Source organism: Cydia strobilella, chromosome 13, assembly GCF_947568885.1.
Source record: "Cydia strobilella chromosome 13, ilCydStro3.1, whole genome shotgun sequence".
NCBI lineage: Eukaryota > Metazoa > Arthropoda > Insecta > Lepidoptera > Tortricidae > Cydia > Cydia strobilella.
In genome coordinates, this window is record NC_086053.1 from 3,713,950 (window position 1) to 3,741,801 (window position 27,852).

Consider the following 27,852-nt stretch of genomic DNA (forward strand, 5'->3'; position numbering starts at 1 on the left):
TATTTACCCTTTCATCCCCAAAACTGTCATTTATTTAAACACAAATAGAGCCTTTAAAAAGCTTTTCCCTCATTCGATAAGATTAAAACAAAACACTCAGCGATTAACCCATAAAGACTGGCCGCTCAGTAAACTAACCGATAGGTCGAGCAAACTACGATAAAATTCCAATCATATCAATGTGAGCGCATCTCTATAAGGGCGAGAGCAGCCTGGCGCCGGGCTTTTTTACCCCGAGTGTTCCAAGTCTACATTACACGCCAGTCCAACGCAGTGCGTCGACACCAACGCACGTGCTGTCAAACAGAACGGTTGGTACGCGCGCGTTCGAAATCCGAAAATTTAAAAAACAATGACATTTTGGTGTTGTTTATTTTAATAGTGCCAAGTTGCCTTTGAAGTGCCAGTTCAGGATTTGGATTGTTAGTGCTTTGGATTTGCGAGATGTCAACTTTTATTAGTTCTGCAACCACACAGGCTGATGCGAAAGGTTTGTAGCTTTTGGACATCTTTTCGGGTTGTAATTTTTAGAACTTTATAATACTTTTTAAGCCGTAGAAATTACACTTTCTTTAAGTTTTTAATAAATATAGAAGTTTCAATTAATTTGTCAAAGATTTTTCCAAGATACGAGTATAGTAGGAGTAAGATTTGATTATTTTGATTGCACCTAATCCCGGGGTTTTTATTCCGGGCAATCCCGAAAGGAAGCTCTATTTGAGAACTTCAAAATACGCGCGGCTTTAAATACTTGCTGTTTGCAAATTTAATGCAAAAAATATCTACTTAAGTAATTTACAGTACTTATTGACATAAATAAAAACTAATAAATATATTTTTTACACCCCTAGGCTAGGTATATGTCAAAAAACCCATTTCATGCCAAAAAATGCCACAGACATTGGCGTCAAACATATAAAAACCCCTTTTTTTACGTTGGGGGCAGCTCGTCGTTGTTGTTATTTTATCTATATAAACAAATATAAATAACACATATAGTTGGTTAAACCAAATTGGCAGTAAATAAGAACAAAAAAAACTATACTCATCCTTTTTTTGGGTGCTAGTACTAGTGTAAGACAAAGATAGTATGATTATCTCTGTCTATGTTTGAAATGAGACAGTCCTTTGACAAACTATATTTTGTTAGGTACTTTTGTCGTTTTAAATTAGGTACTAGCTATAGGTACCTCTACCTAGTACCTACAAATAATATTTTTATTAGTAAATAGGTAATCACACGTATAACTTGTATGTAGGTAAAATACGGATTAAAACTTTCACGATTGTTACACATTATATGTTTAGGTATGTATTTAAAAAAATGTCTGAAAGTAACATAAGGCTTATCCTTTTATGTCTTAGGTTAGGTTAGGTTTAGATTATTTAGTAAAGCTAACCTGGATGATAAAGTAAGAAATTAATTGAAAATATAGATTAAATTAAGAATGTGTTAATAACATAATATGTACATAATCTTTACTTAGATAAGGTTAATAATAGGAAAATTTGTAAATGTCAATAGTGTCAATACTGACTAAATTATAACTATTATAAGACAACAACAATAGACGGCAAGAATTTTTCCATCTTCAGAAATATTTCATTTTCTTGATACAAAACTGAAATAAGTATCTTTCAATTACAAGATTGAGTTTGTAATTTATCAATTAAATACATTTATTCATAGGTATATTATGTTATCTATCAAAACAATATGATAACTTCCAAAAAAGCGTAGTATTTAACAACATACTACATATTTAGAAAATTGTCGCGCCCATTTCTTGAAGCCTATTTTTTTTCAGCATTTTAGCTAACAAAATGTTTGGCCAAAAATTGTATTAGTAATATAGCTTCTTAAAGTAGCTTGGCTAATCTATATAAAAACATAGCTTAGCTTAAGCTCTTGTGGAAACACATGAAGTGGCTTTAACATAAACTACCTGGCAAATCTAAAATGCCTTCATATTCAAGTCACTACGTGATTTTAAAAAGAGAACAAAATTATTCTTGAAAAGTAGAAAAAGTACTCCTAGCAACGCACGCGCAGCCGTAGAGAGTCGTAAATCACACTAGCTCTACACTTGTATATGACCAGACCGGATCCGGAAGCCAGTTTATTGCTGTTAGTTCACGCCTTTATCGGACGCACTTCTAATCTTTGTTGTTTATGGGCCGATCGGGTAAACTCGAGTAAGAATTCTGATTTTAAACAGTCAGCATGAAAAGCTGCGTATCAGGACTATAACCGCGAAAATCGAAGTTCGCAAATTGCGGGCATCTTTCTCTGTCTTTCTAATGGCGCTTTCATTGGAGTAAAAGAGAAAGATCCCCGCAATTTGCGAATTTCGGTTTTCGCGGTAGGCCCCCTGACTACGCGTCGAATATGTCTACCATTCTTTAATAGCTTAACAATGATAAAAAAAAATTATAAGTATGTATATTGAATAATTAGATAGTGACACATACTTTTGAACGCACTGTACTTTTCCTGGGTGGCATATACATATAACATACCAAGTTCTGGTGCGTTGTTTCAACCGCTAATATTTATGCTAGCTGAACGACTGAGGTGTCTCTTTAACTTTATTTTAAGAATCGTGGTTTTCATTACATGATCAATAAAATAAAGTTAGATTAAATTTTGAAAGTAGAAGATTACTGCCCCGGGTGAGACTTGAACCCACGGCCTCTGAATCGATACTCCAGTCGTGGAGCTAAGTTAAAAAAAAAAAAAAAAGTTAGTTTACGAGGGAACCTATTATTACTACCTAATTGAGAAATTCATCATTAACGCCACCTGTTTCATTATTACACAAAAACTACCACCATAAAGTCAATCAATAGTTATTCTATAATTGCTACCAATTAAGTCTCAGCTGGGCCCATCAATATTAGTATTTATCACACGGAAAACAAAGGGGTGGAGCAAAAAAACCCGAAAGGGTGCCTTGCACATGTTCGCTTCGACCCCTGTAGGAAACAAGTGTACAACGAAACAAAATATATTCTGCCGTCCGTTCAAACGATTTTAAACTTTATTCACAAAAAAATAAGGGCATACGTGACAACCCTATTAACGAACAAGTGCAACGCATTACAAAATGTTATTTATCACCCGTTCAAACAATTTTAAACTTTATTTTTAAGACAATTAGAATGCTATGGATGGGTTTTGGAAATGGTTGTTTGTTCATATGGTTACGATGGGGGTCGCATGTGATGTTGAAACTGTTCTTTCGATTTTTTTGCGTTTGGAGGACTAGAGAAACAGCCTGTTTAGTTTGTTATGGTAAAGGGATAAAAAACATTAGTCTGGGTGTGTGAACTATTTAACTAATTGTTAGTGTTAGTCAATATACTGTAAAGCATTTTTAGTGCGTATAATATTGGTACAAATTAAATTATAAAAAATGTTTTTCCGTCTCACATTATTTCGTTCAAAATATAGAAATATAAAAATGTTACCTACACCTACACCTTAGTAGTATAAATCTTACTTTTTGTCTTTAACAATAATCCACAAAAAAAAAATTGACATTTTATTCCAAACGAAATTCACCGATCTGATTTAAACTGTCCTTATTAGTTATCTTAAAAAAAAACTACATAGTGAGACCAACCTAAACTGCATGGCATTTGCAATGAAAAAGTGTGTCAATTTCATGATTAATGTAAAATTTCATGAAAATGTGACGATCATAATGACACCTTTGTTCAAATCGCTGAAAATTTAGCTTAGACGGTCTCTGCATATATGTTCTTAGAAAAAAACAACTCCAAAAATACAAAATTTATTAATAACGGGTCACTTACGTATTTTAAGTCGAAAAACGCTCCTCCACTCCTCGGTACGGAGTGAAACATGTCGAGCGTTTTTCGACTTAAAATACGTGAGTGACCCGGTATGTCTGTGTCTCACGGAAGTTTTGTTATTAAAATTCTAAAAATACTCTTTGCACAAAGCACGACGGATTAAAAAAACAATATCGCAACGATGTCCCACATGACTGACTGTGACGTCGAGTGCGCGCCAGATGCGACACACAGATGTTGGCCAACAGGGCATGACATCTGTATCTGACTACCGCGGGGTGTGATATGGGACACTAATAACAAGTAATAGCTTGGTCAAGAATTATGTTTAGGAATTGATGTTTTAAATGTGAAATTGAAATGTCAGTTCAATTAGATTAAACAACCGTCATGTCATGTCTAATCGAAATGAAGTGTCGTTTTTGACTTTTCGCCGACTTGAATATGACAGTGTCATTAAACGACATATTTTCATAGCGTGGGCTTTAGAACCAAAATTTGCCAACTGGCATTACCATGTCCATAATGATTACAGATAATGATTATATTACTCATATTTTTATACTTTTATCATCATTACAAACACAAATAATGACGTGTCGTTAATCATATTGTGCCTAATAATTTTATCAACACTGTAGCTAACCAGATCAAATATTTATTACAAATAAAAGATTAAAAAAATATCATTAGATATAGCTAACCAGATTAGCTGTTCTGAGTCTTTATTTTTTATCTGATAACATATATAACTTCGGTGCTTTTAGTTCAGTTGCACTAAAATAATCTCAAATTATATCAAATTATGTAAAAATTTGGACTACATTTGTATGGCCGTTTACGTTTGTCTAAAGTATTTATAGTATTTCGACTTTGTTCAAATGATTGAGATAGCTCAGTTAATTAATCTGTTTCTGTGATGAGATTATGACGCAAATCATATGACATAACATGACTTAAAAATATGAAAAATACTATTGTAGGCTTTTTTCATGTTTGTATGAATAAAAACTTAATCGATTTGAATGCTTCAACTTTGTGCTGAGGTCAATTACTTAATAATCTTTTTTTCTACCTATATGTATTTAAAAAATATAATTAGCGATTTAAGCGTCTGACTTCATTCTATGTTGTTCATAATTCAACTTTCTAGCTTTTTAGCAATTGCCGCAGCTTTTTGCCACGACACACTAAGGGAACCTGAGGTCCGCTCGGCAACCTAATCCCACTGGCGTACATGTAGTACTTTCATGTATTGGATGTTTTGTTAAATCACGGCTAGCTAAGAGTATTTAGATTGTTTGTTCGAAACGCGGGTTTTCCGATGTCGTAATGCCAACCGTTGACGCGCTGGTGACAAAAAATGTGTGACCATCGCTCACTAATATTGTGGAATGTTAAATATGCAAAAAATATATAATAATTCGCTTTGTTTAAATAATAAATTATTCAGTAAGCTCTGCCTTGTCAAACGTGGTTTTTTGGTCGTGAATAGCCATATGTAGACGCCTGTAATCCTAGACGGATGTTACGTTTTTGCGGATTGTATCGACAGGTAGATTTCCTCGATATTTTTGCTAACGATACAAACTTTCAGCTAAACTATTATATTTAGATTTTCCTTACTTATATAAGAAAATTTTATGCATTTCTTTGATAAGATATTAGGTATTAAGAGATAAATACTTAATACCTAAGATCAGTTGAAGCACCAAAATGGATTTTAGAATTTTATTAATACTGAATACTTACTGAAAAGTACTTACTTAGGGAAAAGTGTGGACTGAGCGAAGATGTAGTGACAAAAATTGAGAAAGGTATAGTGAGATGGTTTGGACACGTGGAAAGAATGAGTGAAAGAAGGCTAACAAAGAGAGTGTATAAGGGAGAGGTAGAAACGGGAGTTGGAAGGGGCAGACCTCGGCGGACTTTCTCTGATCAGATCGGGGAAATCCTGAAGAAAGGCCAGGTCAAGAGCACCCTAAACCGGCGAGCGTGTATGAGGAATGTTATGAAAGTGAAGGAAGCGAAAGAGGTATGTCAGGATCGTAGCAAGTGGAAATCCGTGGTCTCTGCCTACCCCTCCGGGAAATAGGCGTGATTATATTATGTATGTATGTGAATACTTACTGAAGTTTCAGATTCAATTATTTTATTTATTTATATCATATTTGCCATCAGTCTTGCTTGGGCCGTTATTTGGTAGATGCTTCAACGCACGATAAAATAAACATGGGATGCGTATGTTTCTACATTTTGTCAAAAAACTTTTTTCGAGTCATTTTTTCGCAACTTAAACCCGACGGCGGTGTTTTTGTTATATTTTGTTCGAATGCAAAACGCCCTTATCTGGGCAACCTGTTGCAAACAAACGACATCCGGCAGCACACGTGTTGCTATACACGTGACTGTTTCAAAATATTGCCAGTCGTAAAAAACGGCGACAACAAAACGGAACTAAAACGCGCGGAAATTATAAACACTGTTTAGCTTAGCTCCAAATTGAATTTGTGGCGGAGAAATTGATTTTATGGTATAATTTAGCGAAAACCATTATGGAAAGGTTAGTTTGACGACCGGTCTGGCCTAGTGGGTAGTGACCCTGCCTGCGAATTTGATGGTCCAGGGTTCGAATCCCGGTAAGGGCATTTATTTGTGTAATGAACACAAATGTTTGTTCCTGAGTCATGGGTGTTTTCTATGTATATAAGTATGTATTTATCTATATAAGTATGTATATCGTCGCCTAGCACCCATAGTACAAGCTTTGCTTATTTTGGGGCTAGGTTGATCTGTGTAAGATGTCTCCTAATATTTATTTATTTTGTGTATACGTTTAAAACTCATAGGTACGGGATTAATTTTATGATATTAAGGATTTATTTAAAATTAATTAAATAAGCACTAGCTTCTTCCCGCGACGCCTGAGTTGAATGACAATTTCTTTGATAAAAACTCTATCCTATGTCCTTCTCCGGGGCTTAAACTCTTCATACCAAATTTCATGTACTTACATCGGTTCAGCGGTTTAAGCGCGAAGAAGACAATGACAGACAGACAGTTACTTTTGCATAATATTATTTCATTATATTTTATTTTGACTTAAGATCTATTAGTAAGCATAAGCAGGTAACTCAGTTCCGCTTCGGTACCCAACCGAAATTAATGTCTCAAATCAGGTGTATGTTTTTTGCATACACATTATTAAAGGGTCGAAGGGAAGCCAAAAATCGTTGGGAAAGACAAAGGGAGGAAGCTATCGGGTGGCCCGACGCAAAAACAAAAGATTGCCCTTCCTTTGAAACACGACCATAGATAAAAACTGAGTTTTTTGCCGAAGACTTAGAAGAAGCCTTTAATGCTTACTTTAACCGCTGATTGCAAGAAAACATGGGAACTGTACTTAGCCTATAAAAGTTACCTCATTTTCCAAAAGAAGGAATTCGTATGTTGCTTTTGAGATTAGGTATTTGATTTTTTGTTAAATAAACTTTTATTTTAATTATTATCTTGCCTGTAAGGGCGGGCGGTACTTGAAATTATTATTAGCGTTAAGAATTACACCATATTTTCAGTTAATTTCTTCCTTTATTGGTCTGCAAGTCGTAAAGCGTCGTAGGCGCCGCCAAAGTTGTAAATCTCATAGACAGGAGTTAAATGGCTGAAACATTTTACATATTTATGGCAGGATTAAGACAATTACTTGACACTTCTTGGAAATAATATTTAACAATATAATGTGTAAAATAAAACTATGAAAACGGATTATATCGCGTATATTGAATTTATAATACATACAATTCATCATAGAAATATTCAAACTTTAATAGGGAAGATGGCTTTTCTCTACCACCAGCTTGGGATCCTGTAGTCCACCTGATAAAGGAGCAAGCGAGACATAGACTGTGAGACCGTAGTGTTGGATGATGCTGGACATTCTGATGTTTTGAAAAGATGTGTCCCGCCGAGTTTGTTGCCGGTCCCATATTGGGATACCCTCCTACAATTTAGGAGGGAATTAAATCTTCTCGGGTCCGTGGTGTAGGGTTGGAGCCGGCATAGTTTATTTTTATCGCGTATATATATATATCTTTACTTGAAAAATAATTATAGTGTATAACTAGCCTTATGAACCGATTTTGCATGTACAACCAGCCTTAAAGTTTGTAGTCTATGATTGTTCATTATTTTAGTATGTGGGTATTTTTGCATTTTGTAATTTTTCCTCAGTCACCCGTTGACCACGAACGCTGTAAAGAGTTCGAAACGTCGGGATGTATTATAAATTCAATATACGCGATATAATCCGTTTTCATAGTTTTATTTCATGAGTAACTATCGCGGTAACCGAAGACAATATTAATATAATGTGTAGGTAAAACTTCAACTTGTCACGTGATGTGTCAAAGGTTTGAATATACAGTGTGTAAATCCAATCCGGCAATAAATTAAAACAGATATATAGAATTCATCCGTCTAATAATTAATTAAGAAGTTTTTTAAAGTTATACTTAATATTATATGACCCCGTAATTAATTGTTTAAAATTGACTGAGCAGCAATCTACGAGATACGAGTTTTTTAATAGTAACTGCCAACAAGCGTTGACAGTTTCTTTTAAAAACTCGTATCCCGTAACTTGTTTGTTGTATTACATTGCGGGTCGAATTATTTTGTATGGTTAACATTTTCATTGTATTTCTAAGCAAATTCTATCTCAATGTACTTCTTAGGTCCTACGCTAACCACCGTTTAAATATTCGCCCGTATTGAATTTACAGACTATATCTTGCCCTGAACTTTTTACAAAAACGTGACATGCAAGAGTTTAAAAATTTAAGGTCATCATTACACGAGACACGACTATGCTGTTAATAAATATAAATTTTGTATTTTTTTTATTAAACTTTTACGTGATAGTATTTATTGTTAAGTACTATCTTACAATGTTTGGTCTCATCAAGGATATAGGTAGTGGTTATCATTTTTATTGTCATTATATCATTTAATATGCACTAATCATAGTGTCATATCACAAATAAGTAGATAATCCTTTGGTATTTTGATTTTGCACTTAGGGAATTGGCATTTCCGTTTTTTATCTACTTGCTACAGCTTCATAAAAATGCAAACTTGCATAGCACGAAATACCTACGAAACTGATTCTAAGATTTCTAAGTCGTATAATATACTCGTACTACATACAAGCTGCTTTAACCTCGTAAGGCCCAATGTGCATTACAATGTACACTCTGTTTCAATCTAATTTGAACCTTAGACTAACTGAATTAAGTAGCATTTCTTTTGTTTCATTGTCTTCTAAAACAAACGAAAGTCACCCTAATCTTCTATACAACAAGGTTCAAATTAAAAATAGGGAAACTTTGTATGGTGGGCCTTACGAGGATAAGGATGCGGGCACCAGATCCTAATGCGATCTGACCCCCGAGGCCGCGAACTGGCGCATGCACAACACAAAGCGACGTACCCACTCGCTGTGAAGACTTTGTTATTGTTAAGTACTCTAATCTTACAACGCAGAAGTCGAACTCTTAGTCAAACCAGTACTTACAGGATTGACCACTGTTGGAGTTTATGTCATTGACATAATGTTCACGCATGGTTAATATCAACGTGCGACTACGCAAGCGTTGGACTCACTTGATGATAAACAATAGACACAGCATGACCTTCCCTCCTTGACATTTTAATTACACTTACCTTACAATAGAAACCAATCTGTCAGCTGCAAATTAGGGCAATTATGTTTTAGTGAGAGCAGACAGATTTGACGCTTGTAATAAGTGCCTTTGTTATCTCTCGCTCAACGAGTTGAAACATCTATCTTGACATTTTTGACGAATACGTATTGCATAGTTCCCAATGCACGCAGAAAATGACTTCTGATTTTCAACATGAACTTGAAGAGTAACATTATTGATATTTATTTTATTTAGTAAGAATTAGCGCTTTAGGATATAATAGGGAGGCATGATATTAATTTAATAAACTGATGTTTTTTTACTCCGAAGAATCCTGCATTCTAAACTCCCCCGTCACTGCCGTATAATAGTAAAACTATTGTGAAAGTAAACAAAAATCTGAGAAGAAATTCAAAGAATTGTTTATGTTTATATATCAAATGTTTATAATTGTCAATGGCGTCGCATTCCACGCAAGCCGACATTAGCATTAATTTGCTCACTGGGTTTGATAAAATTACTTTAATATGATAAAATAACTCGATACGGGCGTTAAATTGCCTAAATTAAATGGCGCTTGTCAAGCCAACCTGTTTCTTTTTTTATCTTAACAACGACCTTAAATGAGAAACCAGATTCCTTAGCAGATTTGTTTTACTATCGGTCAATGATAATTTTTTTTCATGATACAAAACCTAACACAGTAGTGCATTTCTAAAATCACTAACAGAACTCTTTATTTTACAGTCGAATTAGAAACGGAATTAGATCGCAAAACAGCAATACGCATAATAACGCTGCGATTCTGATACCAGATGGGAAAACATCAGGATCTGCCATGTGGCCCGAGCGAAATTAACATTTTATTGCGATTTGTATTATCGACATGACGACGCCATGACGAGGTCACTTCGCGCGCTGAGCTGTTTTGGCGCCAATCGCCATTTCGACATATTGATTTTTTTTATGTCACGTCACAGACTGTACGCATTGTTACCAATGGGGTTGGCCGGTCGAAATGTTTAGCAGATGGCGCCAGCATAGCTTGCCCTGTCAATCCCGAGAACTGTGTCAAATGTTTGTTTTTTTAATGCCCTGGATGCCAGCCCTTTAAGCCAAATCTCATAAAAAAGGGGCAAGCTATGATGGCGCCATCTCTGCAAACCTTTGACAGTTGCCAACCCCATTAGGCAATTAATCTTGAAACTGCTAAATTATGAACGAATAATTTATGACGGATTTTACATTTTTATATCATCTTGGAATTTTAATATCCACAATCAAGTAATAAATAAATAATAGATACATCCTTGATGTTGTGTTGCAAAAAATATGTAAAAATAAACGGTCAATCGCAAATGACAATTTGAATTTTTATTTAAATCAAAACAAGTTGCAGATTTCGCGTTGCTTTATGAAATCGTCTCAAAGATGGAATTACCATACGTTTGTCCCAACTGCATAAACAGGGACAGTCAACATAAAATATTGTATGCACAATTATCCTTTGGAATAGGGGGTATTACTGCAATGTTCTGCCACCAGAGTGCAGCACTAGCCCGTTTAGTAAACCATAGAGTAACTTATACATACTGTGCCTTTAATAGTTTTTTGACAAGTTTTCAGAGATAATAAAATATGACATTGATGCACCAAGGCGGTTTGTTTACAGAGAACCTACCGGGAAACGCGAATCCGAAATTTCGCTATCTGCCTCTTTATCGCTCGAATATGCAAGAGTGACAGAGATGTTAGATAACGAAATTACGATTTTCTTGTTTTGCGATAGACCCTCAGATTAATCGAAGACACATATAAATTATCGATACCAATTTAAAAGCAATTAAACATCATTTAGATTTCAATGAAACAATTCTGCAGTACAAAAATGTATGAAAATAAATGCCTCTGTTTGACTGTTACCTCTTCACGCTTAAACTGCTGAACCGATTTAAAATATGTGAATGGTTAGAAATGCTTTCGGGAAAGGAAGCTATTGAGAAAAAATAAAATGGTAAATATTGCGAATGGTAAAAATCGCAATATGGAAAAAACGATTTCCGGAAAATACAGTACACACTCCAAGAATAGCTTACGCGAAAACAAAGAGGATATAATAAGATAGAACGGTACTGTCATAGTAAATTTTGTAACCACAGTAAATTCACTGCCATCTATCGACACGCTTTAAAACTAAAAATTAAGATTTATAAAAATACGATAAAATGTATTTAAATATGGATAAATGATTTTTTTTATTTGCAATAATTATTTTTATGACTTTGACCCATGTTCTTTTACTGATATGCGTTAAAATTGTTAAATAACAAACGAAACCGTCAACGCCCTCTATACGAGAGTAGGCCAAAAGTAGTGGCGCCATCTGATCGAGAATCAAATTTTCGTGATTTTCGAGGCACGTTTTTTCCTTAGACAGTATCCATCTATTACGGAGGTATATCTATCGTTGGCGAAAAAAAACCTCTAAAGATGCTAGGTTTTATTCAATACCTAGCAGTAGACGTTTGAAACAAATGAGTGTCTGCCAAAATGTCAGCCCAAGGCAATTTTTCTTTTTCAGCCAGGTGGTTCTATCCATTAAACATGGCACAAATAATGCAAATAATCCTCACACAAAAAGGCATTTTGAATTTGAGAGCGTTTTTACGATAATCGGCTATACGGTGTTTGAATAAAACCAAAGATAGATATAACTCCGTAATAGATGGATACAGTCTAAGGAAAAAACGTGCCTCGAAAATCACGAAAATTTGATTCTCGATCAGATGGCGCCACTAGTTTTGGCCTACTCTCGTATAGAGGGCGTTGACGGTTTCGTTTGTTATTTATAATTTTAACGCATATCAGTGAAAGAACATGGGTCAAAATCATATAAAAATAATTAATGCAAATAAAAAAAACATTTATCCATATTTAAATACATTTTAACGTATTTTTATAAATCTTCATTTTTAGTTTTAAAGTGTGTCGACAGATGGCAGTGAATTTACTGGGGTTACAAAATTTACTATGACAGTACCGCTCTAGTATATAAGTTACTCTATGATAAAACTGTTTTGATTGGAAGCTATTTTTTAACTTGACTTCCTGAAAGCAGCAAGATCACTCTCCGAAAGAGGGTCATTGTTGTTCTAAAAAGTGTGCATAAAATAATACGTGTCTGCACTAGAGCATTTTACTTCCAAGTACGATTTTTTTTTCATTTGTTTAAAGATAAACATTACAAATAGATTTGTTATACAATTTCCATTCTGATATTTAACTCCCTATTCCACAAATAACGATACTTTTACCTGAATTAATTGAAAGTACCCTCAAGAAATAGCATAAAAAATATACTTACTTAGTAATGCTTAAAAAACAACACATGCATTTCACTTTCTTCGTACTTTTTCGATAATGAAAAGTAGTGTTTAACTCGGGTGAAAGGCATCATTTTAGCCTCAGACTAATGGCGCTCTTACTGCGTTCGAGCGCCAAACTACCTCGGCAGTTATGAGTGCCTTTTATCCCACATTACATACTAGATTTGGCTGTTTATTTTTTTTTACTTTGTTAATTAAGTCTGACGTTTTATGGGGCGACATATTCGTTCACTCGAAAAAGCCCTTTAATAAAGATAAAAAAAACCCTCGTTTAACAATCTATTAATGGCTAGACTGCAGAAAAGAAAATTGCAAGAAAAATGCATGAAGTTTAAATTTTTGTAAATGCTTAATTTAATGTTCAATGTTTTTCAACAGATGGACTATAGCATTGAATATTAAATGAAAGGACAGGTTTGTCTAGAAGTTTCAAATTGTTCGGGTTTCCCCACTATTATATTGCTCATGGAATGCTGCTACACGGAACTATTATATATTTTAAATATTTGTATACCTATCGATAGATATTTACCTATTAATATTTATTTCGTTTATAAAAACCATAGAGTAACTTATACTAGAGCGGTACTGTCATAGTAAATTTTGTAACCCCAGTAAATTCGCTGCCATCTGTCGACACACTTTAAAACTAAAAATGAAGATTTATAAAAATACGATAAAATGTATTTAAAAGTGGAAAAATGATTTTTTTATTTGCATTATTTAATTTTATGATTTTGACCCATGTTCTTTTACTGATATGCGTTAAAATTGTTAAATAACAAACGAAACCGTCAACGCCATCTATACGACAGTAGGCCAAAGCTAGTAGCGCCCTCTGAACGAGAATCAATTTTTTTTTTTTTCGAGGCACGTTTTTTCCTTAGACTGTATCCATCTATTACGGAGTTATATCTATCTTTGATAAAAACTAAGTGACAAACACGTCATACTAAGCGGATGTCATATAAATAATAGTTGATTAACTTCTTATTTTTGTTAATTTTTCCAAATTAATCTCAAATTCCTTTGTGAGAGATTTGTACTAATTATCAAACTTTCACCGATAATCAAAACGAAAACAACTTACACGCCGAGCACGCACCAAACGTCCTCGCGGGCAAAGACGTGAGGACGGCCACGAAAACCATCGAATGTGTCAGTATAACCGGACATAATTTCATACAAATATGATGTATAGGTTTGTCACTATAAGCGAAGTCCTCTTATCCGACTTTGTCACAAAGAATTTTATATGAAAACCAAACTTCGCACAGTAATTGCGTCATAGTATGCAGTTGGTCAGTATAAGCGGAGTCATAACAATCGGATTCCACTGTATTTGCCATTTTCCAAATTATCCCGCTTTCGATCACATGAAATTTTAAAATTAAATAAGCATAAATTTATGTGACCTTCTGAAACCTTATTCTTATACTTTTTACACATATTAATGGTTCATTGTTAAAATAATATTATAAGATGTAAAAAGACACAACCATTGTACAGGCACGTGGCACCCAGGTGGTTAAAGTGTTTAGTCTATGGTAGAACAATCGTTTATTTTGTCTCTGGCACAATCTGTTGCAATGCTTGAACAGTTGGTAACAATGACCCTCTTCATGTGACGCATACGTACATAATGGAGTATCCATATGGTTTTCGTATAAGTAAGTATAGACTATTTACTTTAGACGCTTTATTTCTCCATACTAACAATAAAATTTTAAGGTTACGAATCAAAAAATATTACGATAAAACCATGAATTAGTCAGTTACGGTTCCAGGTGACTTAAAAGAAATAAAATTAGAAATAACAATACGAAAAAATAAATAAATAAGAAAGTTCAATGAGAATAAAAGTAACCTACTTTTAATTGTAAATCGTTAAAAAAGATATTGGTATCACATTTTGTGCATTAAACTCACTTAAAGTAGTTACTATTACACTATATTTACTGTCTGTAATTTTGATGAGAGTTAAATAATGAGGGCTATCGTTTTTTTGCTCACCAGTTGGCGTCTCTGTTGATGGTGGTCCAAAAGCTGTCTTCTTCTTCTTCTTCTTTTAAAATTATGGCTTCAGCCCAGTGGGACTATTTCGCCAGTGTCAAGGTATTAAGAGGTTTACAAACGACAAAAATTTGTACGGTTGTACAAGACAGTGTACGGTGATTTGTTAGCTCTTGTAAATCGATAGCTAGACTTTACAAGAAGCACGTGGACTACCGGCCGTTGACTCCAAGATGGTGGTTAAACGCGCTTCAAAATTAATTCTCCATTCACTGCACACTACCACATTAGTTTACTGTATAATAAGCTATCGATATTACACTTTAAACAATATTAATGAGCAAAAAACAAAGTAATTAATCACGATGCTAACTATCAAGATGGCGCTCGAACCGGAAGTCCCAAAAGCTGTCAGTCATTGAAGTGACAAGTGACATTTGACATTTCGAACTATGGAACAGACCACCATCTACACTAGCGCCCCTAGCGGCGAATTCATACGCGTTAGCCCTCATTGCTTGACCAAACATTCCCGTCCTCAAAAAGGCGACAAAAAATATTAATAGTCTGGCGACTGTCAAACCCAATTTGTCAGTAAATAAGAACAAAAAAAAACTTATACTCTTCCCTTTCTTTTGGGTGCTAGTACTAGCGTAAGACAAAAACAGTATGATTCTCTCTGTCTATGTTTGAAATGGGACATTCTAGAAATTCGTGCCTTTTTACCTCAAAAGTACTGGCACATACGGAAGATGATTTTTTTTCGTCCAGTGGACAGACTAAAGCACTAGGCATACTGCTCAGTAATATTTTCGGAAGCATTCTAATTTTGATATCCTATTATTATTATTTTTTCAAACAGGCCGCCATAGGCAGGCGAAGGCGCTACCGTTCGATTACATATTCACGTCGGGTTGCATTTCTCGGAAAATTCGTGCGATCGATCCGTGGTGGCCATCTGCAGAACCTTTATAGTCATTTTATTTTTCTTTATATTGGGTATATGATATGATATTGGTCGAGTTTAGCGGTACACATACCTAAACATATTATTTTATTTCAAACCTGCATATTTTATGGGCTCCAATTTCACAGTTGGCGTATTATATATATTATTTATAAAATAAGAATTTTATTTCTGCTTAATCTTGACTTCTATACAATTGCCATAGACCATAAAAGTAAAATAAAATAATGCAAAGTATCTCTGATTTGTTTTTATACCTAATTATTTTCCAAATAGTTTATAAATAGATGATCGGTTCTTATGCGTATAAACTTCTGTAGTTAACTAATTCTATTCCTTTAACAAGTTGATAAAATTCCATTTGGAATTTTATCAACTTAACAAGTATGTTTTGAAAAAACATTAACATAAATTGTAGAAAAGAAACAAAACCAATAGCTAGGTTAGCAGCTGCCAAAATTACTATTAACCTTACGGCTTATAATACCTGCTATCTTCAATAGTCATAATTGTAGACAACGCTATCAACAGCTAATGTAACTCTGCATTGCTATCTGTGGATTAAATCCCTACATATAGCAATACGTCGCCCGCCTGGCGCCATTACAGTTTAAAACCAAAACGACCAAAGACATCGCATTCTCTTAGAATATCCGCCATCTTGCATTAGCAGATCGGTAATGTTCGGTGAAAGTAACATCACGACTTCTCATACATTAGACTTGAAACCGTGCGAATGTGTAACCACGACACCTCCTTTTATATCTTTTTGCAGTCAGCAGCTGACCGCTCATTAATTTCTCATTTTGTGAATTTGACTAAAACTAGCCATACAACTTTATGCTTCATCAACTTATAACTGGGTTAAAGGACTAGAGCATTATAGGCCAAAACGGCCAAAAGTATAGATAAGTACTAGACAGACTTTGTTTACATATATTATTTCTTCTGTGTCTATATTTCACTGAGTTATCTAATTTCTATTAAGAGTTGTACAAAAACATTTTGCCTCCACATCCCAATACTAGGATTTTTTATATTATTTCTACTCAGAATCACGAGCTTTTTCCATTTTTACTGAAAAAGGTAATCCCAAAATGTTTGGTCCGTTTGGTTACGGTTTTCAATACAACCTATGACCGCAACAAAACGGGGACACATTTTTTCTCGTAGTTATTAGGAACGAAAATGCTCGCGTGATTGTGAGTGGATAATAAAAATTCCAAAATCTAAAATGCAAGTTTAAATAGAAATGCCCAGTTACGCCATCGCCAGTCAAAATAACTAGCATTAACCTTTTGTCCGTGTATGATAAAGATCCTAACCGAATTTTCAGCCATCTTTATCTAGAACGATTTTTTAAAGAATATACTCATCATTCCAAAAAAAAACTTTCGAAATCCAAATGATTCCACAAGCCACTTTAGGCCGAACAGCGTCACTTAAAAAAAGATATTCTAATTCGAAATCTCACGTTCGATTTATTCAAAAAGAGACCGTTTGAAAAAACTCACCAAAGGCGTCGGTCTTCTGTGAAATTTGGCGCCAGATTGGTATCTACACAGGCATTATCAGATGGTGTGGCCATTGAAAAGTCTCTCGGCCCCTTTGAGACCACGCTTTGTTTTAAATTTTAATGCGTCTGAGACAGGTAGGTAATAAGAGGTAGAAAATCTTATTTTTGTATGAAAATCAATATCAAATTTACTGTCTATGGTCCATAATTGGAAATTCATTTCAATAGCTTTATTTTACATAGTTAACCAAATGCAGGCATATTATTGCCAAATGTATACAAAGCATTGGACAGCTCACAGATTCAACAGAAAAAAGCTAAAAACATTTAAGTTAAAAAAAAAATCCAACCAAAAATAAAAAAAATCATGCATTTAAGGGTTAAAATAATTTTAACGAACACATATGCGAAATTTATTGCAATTGAGGCATAATCAATATATTCTTAATGAATATACTTACCAGGCATTTTTTAATTTTTAGGCAACAACCTGAGGGGTCCATTATATTTTTAAATTTTGCAAGTGATCCAAACCTTGCACTAGCTTATATAATTAATATTTTTGAAGATATTTTTCTTAAATCTACAGACACCTTTTACTTTTACCTACCTCGTCTTCTAACGACGGTATAAATAAAACATGAGCCCCGTGATATATGTCGGGGTCTGACCATTAATCACTTTTAATTCAAACAATTCCGACTCCAAGATACTTTTACTGTAGTGCCCGTCTTCGACTCGAGTATCTGAGTCGAGAATCTTAACACACTTGTATAGATAGTTATATAAGTTATAGGTACCCTGTCGGACAATAACAATCGATTTTTACTAAAGAAAATTGAATCTTAAGTTTTTCCTCTTTTGAAAAAAAGAAAACTTGTCGGCACAAATTTGGCAGTATCAATGGTACCTCCTGTTCGATTACATTACAAGGTTTTACAACAATTACTTTTAGCAACTTTTAGTCTAAATGTAAGTAGGTGTATTATGTAAAGTGTTAAGTTAAAGAATAGTGTAATATCGAATTGTTTAATAATGGAATTTATCGAATCGTAATATTGAATTGATATCGAAGTAATGTAAATATGTAAGATGTGTAGAAATAAGTAAAAAACTGTGACCTGTAATATGGTAATACCTTATTACCAATCAATTATGTCTATGTCTATGTTATCTACCTACTTATATCTATATACCTATTGTTTATAACGTTGACGAAATCGAAGAGGGGAAGTGAAAGATTTTAAAGAAATGTCAGATTTCCGCCCGGAATTCTTAAATATATTCTTTCTCATTCGCCTTGCATTTTAAACGACGATATCGAGATCAAATCCTGATTTTTAAATTCCAAACCATAAACGTTCTAAAACTAAAACGACTAAAACCGGTTACGCCTCTGTCTCCTCATTCTACAACCTAAGCATAGATTTAAAAAAAAAAACATTTTTTTTAACAATCAAACCACACTTGTACGTCCATAAACAACTAGCCAATATTAAAATCTCTATCGAGCAGGGCGTGGACGAAAAAACACCTGTAGTGTGAGAAGCAAGCCTCATGAATGCTCGCATCTTATCTACCTGCATTCTACACCTGATAAAAACCTAGTACAACCTAACTGCATTGAGTTAAGGTTGAAATTTGCATTTCTAACGGTTTACCAGCTGTTTTAAGTTGCAGTTAAGTGGGAACGCCTCCGTGGCGCCAACCGCTCGATTACAAGTTACGATCCATAAACTAATACCGGTAGCTAAACCATTATAGACACGATTATCTATGATTATGAATGAGCATTAGATTAGATTAGGTTTACGAATACTGACTGTGTTGCGATTGCGACGAAAACGTGCGATTTTATTAAGTTGGCTGGTTTTGTACAATGCAATTAAGTAGTTTGGCAAGAGTCATTAGTCAGTCTAGCATAGGCATAGATAATCATACTGTATTTTTCTTATGCTAGTATTTTTGCGTAAAAATAGCATAATTCTCTCTGAACTTTATCTCATGACCGTATACAACATTAAGTTATAGCTACTTTTATTTAATCTGTGACATAGGACCTTTACAAACTTTTTATATCTTTATCAGTAAATTAAACGTTGCCGGCATTGCTTCCGGCTTAATCTCTGATGTTAATGGCGACAAATTTATATTGAATCGTTTATTTTATTTCCGTTAAGTTTTGCGACTTTATTTTTGGATAAACATTTTTAAGTTATGTTTTAAAGATAAGCAACTTGATTGCTGTCATTAAGTATTAAGTTAATTTTCATAAATAATGCCATCGACTAGACTTCCCCTGCCATTTCCTTGATAAAAAAATTGTATTTGGCAAAGAGCATTAAGTTACTATCAAGCTAGCTTCGTAAAAAAGGCAAGCAAGCAAGTAGCAAGTAGAAAAGGCGGTAAATTTGAAATATCGATACCCTAGTTCACAGTTTTACACGTAGTCATACTAATTACGCGGAAAATTTAGTTGTAAATAAAACTTTGTTTTTTTGCACTATGGTACTAATTATAACAACAATTTCTCCATAATTAGTACCTTCGAGTCTGAACTAGGGTATCGATATGGTAATGCATACAAAGTTTGAGCTTGCATAATCGTATTTATGATTATAGTTCGTCAAAGGACTGTCTCATTTCAAACATAGACAGAGAGAATCATACTATCTTTGTCTTACACTCAAAAGAAAAGGATGAGCATAGTTTTTTTTGTTCTTATTTACTGACAATCTGGTTTGACCAACTATGGTTTATAAAATCACAGAAATACAGCTAAAATTCAAATAAACACATCGTGGAATGCGGATTATTAGTCGAGTAAAAGAAAACATAAATAATATTCAGATGTATTTCTGTCGCTTACAAAACACTGGTGAGTCCGAAGGCTTCTGAAACCGGTATTCACAGCGACGGAATATACGGACTGATACATATAGTCCAGACGGGACAATTTTTAGTCCAATCTGATTAAGTTGTCCGATCCGATCAAATCAGGCCGTGCGACGCAAACGCCAATTTGGCTCACTGATTTCGATCGCCGATTATGACCGATATTACTGTACCAATAAAATGGAGGTGTGGACGCAAGAATACCAATTTGTGACTAGTATTCGCGTTTTTAAGCATTTTTTAAAATTTAGGTCGCGCTAATATCACCATAAAACTAAAATTGGTGATTAAATTGGAGATTGACGCCAATTTTCTCATCCCTTCCCTTCTGGGTTATGCGCAAAGTTTTGATTGGCTAAAATTAAAATTCTATATGTCAAACATCTTGCGCGGCATTACAACACACATTGTCAAATTGCGCGCTGTACAGTCGTGTGCATATATGTCACAGTAGATGCATATATTTAAAGGGGCTTTTAAACAGGCCATATTTTCACTGCAATATGTGGCCGGCAACTGTTGGTGTCCCTCTCTTACTCACATGTTAGAGAAAGACACCAATATGCCGGCCACATATTGCAGTAAAAATATGGCCCGTCTACAGGCTTCTTTAAACATAACTGTCACAATGAAAATAAGTCGCTTATCATGACACTCCCTCACTTTATTCTGTTCAAGTCAGTGCAGTTAGCTTAGACAGACTGTAGACGGGTTCGGGAACACCTCTCGCGCCCGCGCAGTGAACCCGAAAAGCGTCCACGGCCACCATATGGTCACAAACTCAAACCAGTTCCCGTGACGCCTTCTTACACGTAGTTATTACTGTCTATATCTCGTATCATGTAAATCCGGGACTGTGCTTAAGGTCCACCACAGTTAACTTTTGTGAAGCAACACTGTGTCACCTTAACGTTGTTCTAGTAATTCTGCTGGAGTTATCAGATCTCTTCAACGAACTCTAGCCGGTTTCGTCCGGTAACTCGCCTCTTGCCCGCCCACAGTAAGCGCGAGAAGCGTCCGTCCGTCACCATATGGTCACAAACTAAAACCAGTTGCCGTGGCGCCCGTTTCTTACACGTGTCTTTCTTACTGTCGCTACATCGTATTGTGTAAATCCGGGACTGCTTACAAAGTTGCAATGAAGATAAACTTGGAAAGCTCAACGCAGATGGCGCTGTGCACGTTCATTTCTTTTATTATGTTCGGCTCGGACCCTTGAAGGGGCCCACTGATTATCAGTCCGCCGGACGATATCAGCCTGTCAGAACAAAAATTTTACAGTTTCGAACAACTGACAGGCCGTTATCGTCGGCGTGCTGGTAATCAGTGGGCCCCTTTAAGTCTTAATTTTGCGGAGTTTCAAGGTTCCTTCCTCCTTCCATTAGTTACTTTAATACGATTTCTAGATGTCTTTTATAATTTATTCTTTCGGTGATAAAGAGTCCTAAATGGCAAAATCTATAACCGCTTTGATAAACACATAAATGAAGACAAAAACGAAAAAAAAAAAAACAAGAACAGCTTTTTCCATACATTAACTATTTCTATTCTCTTTGTGCTTTCCGCATCACAACTTACAAGTAATGTCCATGTAGAAAAACTTACAACTAAGTAGCCTAAGAATTCCAAGTACACATTATCATATTACATAAGGACATAGTTCGTATCGGTAGCGCAGTACAAGTATTATGCTTCGGAGCAGTTATTTGTCTTCATGCAGTAGTAGGCATAGACAATAGACATGACATGTAAACTCATAGCAAATAAAGCTATGAGTATTTGGAAGCTAGAGTCAGTGTAATTTTTTTTATGCATAAATACCCGATCCCTTAAAAAGGGATGAGTGAGTACCTATATAATATTGTCTTCGGTTACCGCGATAGTTACTCATGAAATAAAACTATGAAAACGGTTTTTTGCATGTACAACCAGCCTTAAAGTTTATAGTCTATGATTGTTCATTATTTTAGTATGTGGGTATTTTTGCACTTTGTAATTTTTCCTCAGTCACCCGTTGACCACGAACGCTGTAAAGGGTTCGAAACGTCGGGATGTGTTATAAATTCAATATACGCGATATAATCCGTTTTCATAGTTTTATTTCATGAGTACCTATAGTTCTTTTTTTCTTCTTAATTACTGACAAATTGGGTTTGCCAGACTATATATAATATACCTACCTAACATATAAAACAAGAGCCAACATTTTAATAAACTATAAAAATGTAGATAAGCAAATATGGGGGACAATGTGATCTGTATGACAAGTAGCGTTTGCACCACGTTTGCACCTAACAGTGCATGTCCCATTCTAAAGCCTTTGTCCGTTGTGGTAAGTCAGTATACTGTCAAAAAGAATAGTGACCGTGTCCGCTGACGCCATTGGCCAGGCATTGGCGCCGGCGCTAACTGATCTCAAGCCGCGACTTTTTGTCGACCATAAATTCCATTAAACATTGCAAAATGATTTAAATTAATATCTAATTTAAATGCAAAGGACATGACACTATAAGTTAACCTTGGTCTCAATACTTAGAAAAAATCTTGTTTATGATTATGACAGCCCCTAGAAATTTGAATTCGGAACACGGAAATGCGCTTAACAAAAAATAAAACAGTAAAGATCGTTTAAATCGTTATTTTTTCCTCTTAGTACTAAAAAGTTGAAAATATAAACGTATTTTTAACCAAACCCGCACATACAAATTTTGTATTGATATGATAAAAATTGTGTCATGCCAGTTGTCCAAGTCATCATAACATAACTTAATTTACATAAATAATACACGATAGGTACTGCAAAGCTTATCAAACAAAGATGGTGTGATATTACGTGTACTATCTTTGTGCAAGTTTTACGATTAAATATTGGTTTAGAATTACCGTATCTTTATTAAGAACTAGATATTATGCCACTATCTCGAGCAAAAATTTGCCAAATGGCGAATGTCTTGCTAAAACTAGTACGGACTGTAATATGACTAGCACTTTTAGATGCCTTGCTAGATATGATAATGAGATTACGACTATGTATATATATACTCTTATTTTTATTGGCTATTTCATAACATTACGTAAGTGTGATTATCATCTAGTACGAATATGATGGTCGTTCTTGTCTACGTGACAGTGACAGCGTGATAAAACGGTGTCAGTCACTTTCTATCCCGCGGTGTTAAAAAGTGACAGTAATTTTATCATGTGGATAAAACCATCCATAATACGCCTGCAATCCAGATGCATTCCTATCATCTACTCTTTGTTACCCATTATTATTCGAATGTTTTTGTAAAAATGTTTCTTTCTTGTTTCAGATCACGTTTCAGATCGTATATTAGAACGAGATGCCGGCTTTGTTTCGGGTGGCGACGACGACGACTCGTGCTCCGGCCCCGCCCACTCCGACGACTCTGGGGTCAGGCTCGTCGAGTCCGACCTGAGGAAGAGAGAGTGCACACCGCCTCTCCTTCCCCCGCCGAAAAAACGACGGCTCGCCTCGAGCGATGAACCGTCAGAAAGCACCAGCCCCTTCAGACCTTGGTCTTTCCCAGAAGAACCTCAAAGAGAACCGCTTTCTTTAGTCAAAAAGAGTGAAACGAGTTTGCTGCGGCAAAGAAGGAGGCCGGTCGAAGCACCTCCACCACCCCTACCTCCGCCAAGCGTCGAACCCACACCCGGCCCGCCTCGAGTACCCCCACATCCAGGCGTCATCGCAGAATCCTCATACACAGATAAATCAAAACCAAGAGAGCAAAGAAACTACAAAAACATGACCAGAGAACGAAGGATAGAAGCCAATGCTAGGGAAAGAACGAGAGTCCACACCATCAGCGCGGCTTTCGACACTTTAAGAAAGTCCGTGCCCGCCTACAGCCATAACCAGAAGCTATCCAAGCTCTCTGTCCTCCGAATAGCTTGCGCATACATCGCTGCGCTGTCAGCGACGATAGACCCTGAAGCTGATCTAGCCTCAGCAGTGGAATCCGTGACGCAAACGATACACACGGAGGGGAAGTTAAGAAAAAAGAAAGACGATCCTTAGATCTGGAAGCCGTCTCGAACTAAGCCGTCCCCTAAGCCTATTCTCATTTAACTCTGGTAGTACAAAAATGACAATAAAGGGATTAATGAACTATTTATTGGAGAGTAGCGTAGTGCGTTTTACCACATTTTAAATCTCGTGATACTTATACTGTTCTGAGGTTGACGCTTGGTACATATGCACAACTGTTAGTTTATATTTTATATCAGTTCCTATAAAAAAATACACAAACAATTATAAAAACAGAAGTGTTCCGTGTATGAGCGTAGTAAAAATGGAAATTTTCGGTTTAAGAACAATTGCACCTATTTTGATAGAGCTCAGTCAATATCATCCGATATTTTCCATTTTCTATCCAACCTAACAAAGCTTGACATGATTGAAATGTATGTATTTAAATAAAGGGTTCGCGAAGTTCACGCTTCCCAGTAAGAATCTCTTATTGACTGATATTCCAAGGTTTTTAGTAGTTATTAATGAAAATAATGAATATCCAGAAAACCTTTGCATTTATGAAGTGAAAACAAGATAGATCGTCATTGATATGTCAGCTTTAGAAGTAGATTGCAATTTTAGTAAGTATCTTGTTGTAACTTGTTTCAAGGTACTGTGGCCTACCGAAAATACCGAAATGCTCAGTTGTTTTTCGCGTTGACCTTACTTCTGGATGTGAGGCGTTTTTGGATTTAGCAACAAATTCCTAGCCCTTATTTCCAGATTTGGTTCTTTAAAGGGCGATCTGTTTTTAGATGCGAGACCGGCATACTTATTAAAATAACTTGTATAGGTAAAACGTATCTTTATCTGGCGTTTCATTAATCTAAATTCTGTATGAGTATGTCCGAAATCGCAACAAATTCAGATATCCGGAGACTAATTGGCATTTGAATTTGACTGAAAGGTTCCAAGTTCCAGAAAGGCATTAAACTGGCAGCTACTATTGACCAGGTCGAAAAGCACTGAAAAATCGATCAAAACTAGTTCACATAACATCTATTTGTGTTTGAATTGAAATTACAGATACATTCTTCAAAGATATAATAGGTATAAGGTTTATACGCAATGAAGATAATTTGACGTCCACAAGACACCCAATATTCTTTCATTAAATAAAATTATACTTGATTAATTAAAGTTTATTTCGGACCGATTAATGCTGTCTTTTAATGCCTACTTAGTTCGTTCGTTAGTTAGTTCCCATAGCCATTCCCAGTCCAGTATTAAGATAAAATTACGAACTACCTTTAAATATAATCGGGCTTTAAACATAATTTATTACAATCGAGTCAGTAATTGTAAGGTATATTTTGTATAATAAGGATGTAAGTTTTGTAATATGTTGTGTGGTTGAAAGCAATGTGATCCTTACGGCAGATTCCAGGCATTATTATAAAATATAAATATCCGACTATTCAGATAGAGGGTAATGGTTTCGTAGAGTATAATAAAAGATGTATAAAAACATGTATATACATTTTAACGTATAAATACCTGCTGTGAAGTCCTCTACTGGACAACAATGATAATACTTTGCTTGTTTAATGACTATTCCAGAATTATACATTTGATTAAAAATGTTGAGAAACTTTAGGCAAAACAGAGTAAATAATTCCGGTCTCCGTACTTTTGAAAACGTAATTTTTGGAACTATTTAAAAAGATAGGAAAAGAATAATTCTAATGTCTAAAATTACGTCATCAAAACGTGAGAAGATCAAAAATATTTAGACGTAATGACCTCTAGATTCTAAAGATACCTACTAATTTTCATTCTGGTTTACCTAATAATTTCAACATTTATGTTTGATAGACTTAATGAGCTACAAATTTTAACTAGATTGCCTTGAACCTTGAACACATAATGTGATATATTGTAAATAGTTAGGATAGAAAAATATTGGGTATTAAGTAACACCTTCATTATAATGATCCTTAAAATTCTTCGTACACAAATTATTCTCTTTTGAAAACCAATAAGACAGTACATGTAATTATATCTTATCAAAAACGATATGTTACGACAGATATTTTTGATCACTTACGATATTAGTTCGTCAGATATTAAGGAAAAAATAACCAAACGTGTGTAAACATAAGTATTACGTTCTCATAATGTAGCAATGATGTGAATTTATTTGCGATTTACAAGATATTGTAACGTATACTTAGTGAAATGGAATCCTGATTTACCATCAAACTATTGTATATGTCATTTATATGAGATAATAAAATTGATTTCCATTCAGTCGTACAGTCAGCAACAGAAATATCTAAGTGATCGAGTTGTTAAAAATGATCTGAGCACAATATCAGCGTGTCAGTGTGCATATCAATTTGAACATCCGACCCGTTTAGACATTTTCGCTACGGACTCATTATTTAATTGCATGGGGATCAATGTTTCAGGATACTGAATGTTCAATGTACAGTCTAGGATAGAAAAAAAAACAATGCGGTTATTTTACGAAAAATATGAGTAAGTTCTTTATGTTAGTTATGCATGACAGTAAGACTATGTAAATTTACACATATTTTTGATCAATTGACCGTATTGATAATTTTACCCTACTGTACTGTTAAATAAATAAGAATCGCGTAATTGTTACAAACCTGTAATGCTCAAACTGTAACTGAAACAATAAATAAAAGGTGTTATAAGTCAAAAGTAATAAATGACGGGAAATACGTGGATAAATATTTGGTTTTATTTTAATTCCTTTTTATTCAGCCGTCCTGAGTCTGAGGGGCTTTGATGAAATATTAGAAACAGCTGTTTTAGTACGAGAAGACCAGAAGGGCTTACAAATGGTTCGTTGGAGTATATAAGATAGAAAGGGTTTATCATGAGGAATAAGACGAAAAATATAGATTTAGATTCATTTATTTCATAATACGGATTACATTATAAATTGCAGGCATGTCAAGTCCGTATTCCGCAGCATTACGTACGTAAGCTTTAGTTTGGGGCATAGAGTAACTTATACTAGAGCGGTACTGTCATAGTAAATTTTGTAACCACAGAAAATTCACTGCCATCTATCGACACACTTTAAAACTAAAAAGGAAGATTTATAAAAATACGATAAAATGTATTTAAATATGGATAAATGATTTTTTTATTTGCATTTATTATTTTTATAATTTTGACCAATGTTCTTTCACTGATATGCGTTAAAATTGTTAAATAACAAACGATACCGTCAACGCCATCTATACGACAGTAGGCCAAAGCTGAACGAGAATCAAATTTTCTTGATTTTCGAGGCACGTTTTTTTCTTAGACTGTATCCATCTATTACGGAGTTATATCTATCTTTTTTGGGGCTAGGTCGATTTGTGTAAGATTGTCCCCAAATATATATATTTTTTAATGACTGCGATGCGACAGATAGCTATATCTCGACAGTTCGCGTTTAAATCAAAACTGAGTATCTCTCGCAGTCTAATTGTTCAACATAGTCAACATACAGGGACTTTTATAGATTTTTGTTAAGCTAATTAGATAAAGGTACA

The 27,852-nt window shown here is 34.8% G+C and overlaps 1 protein-coding gene across 2 annotated transcripts; it reads left to right on the forward strand.

Annotated features, from left to right (window-relative positions):
* Nucleotides 1-250: 250 nt before the first annotated feature.
* LOC134746502 (transcription factor ATOH8) lies at nt 251-27,010 on the forward strand. 2 transcript variants are annotated; one of them, XM_063680912.1, is made up of 2 exons: nt 251-490; nt 23,613-27,010. In XM_063680912.1, the coding sequence occupies exons 1-2, from the start codon at nt 445-447 to the stop codon at nt 24,338-24,340; spliced, it is 774 nt and encodes a 257-aa protein (XP_063536982.1). In that variant the 5' UTR covers nt 251-444; the 3' UTR covers nt 24,341-27,010. The 2 variants fall into 2 exon arrangements, with proteins under 2 accessions (XP_063536982.1, XP_063536983.1); XM_063680913.1 differs by having other exon boundaries at nt 252-490; nt 23,625-27,009.
* The last annotated feature ends 842 nt before the right edge of the window (nt 27,011-27,852 follow it).

What these genes read in the sequence shown, in the direction of transcription:
- LOC134746502 (XM_063680912.1), top strand. Translation starts at nt 445, where the DNA reads ATGTCAACTTTTATTAGTTCTGCAACCACACAGGCTGATGCGAAAG. An exon ending in CACACAGGCTGATGCGAAAG is followed by an intron (nt 491 to 23,612) that starts GTTTGTAGCTTT and finishes TTCTTGTTTCAG; the next exon opens with ATCACGTTTCAGATCGTATA.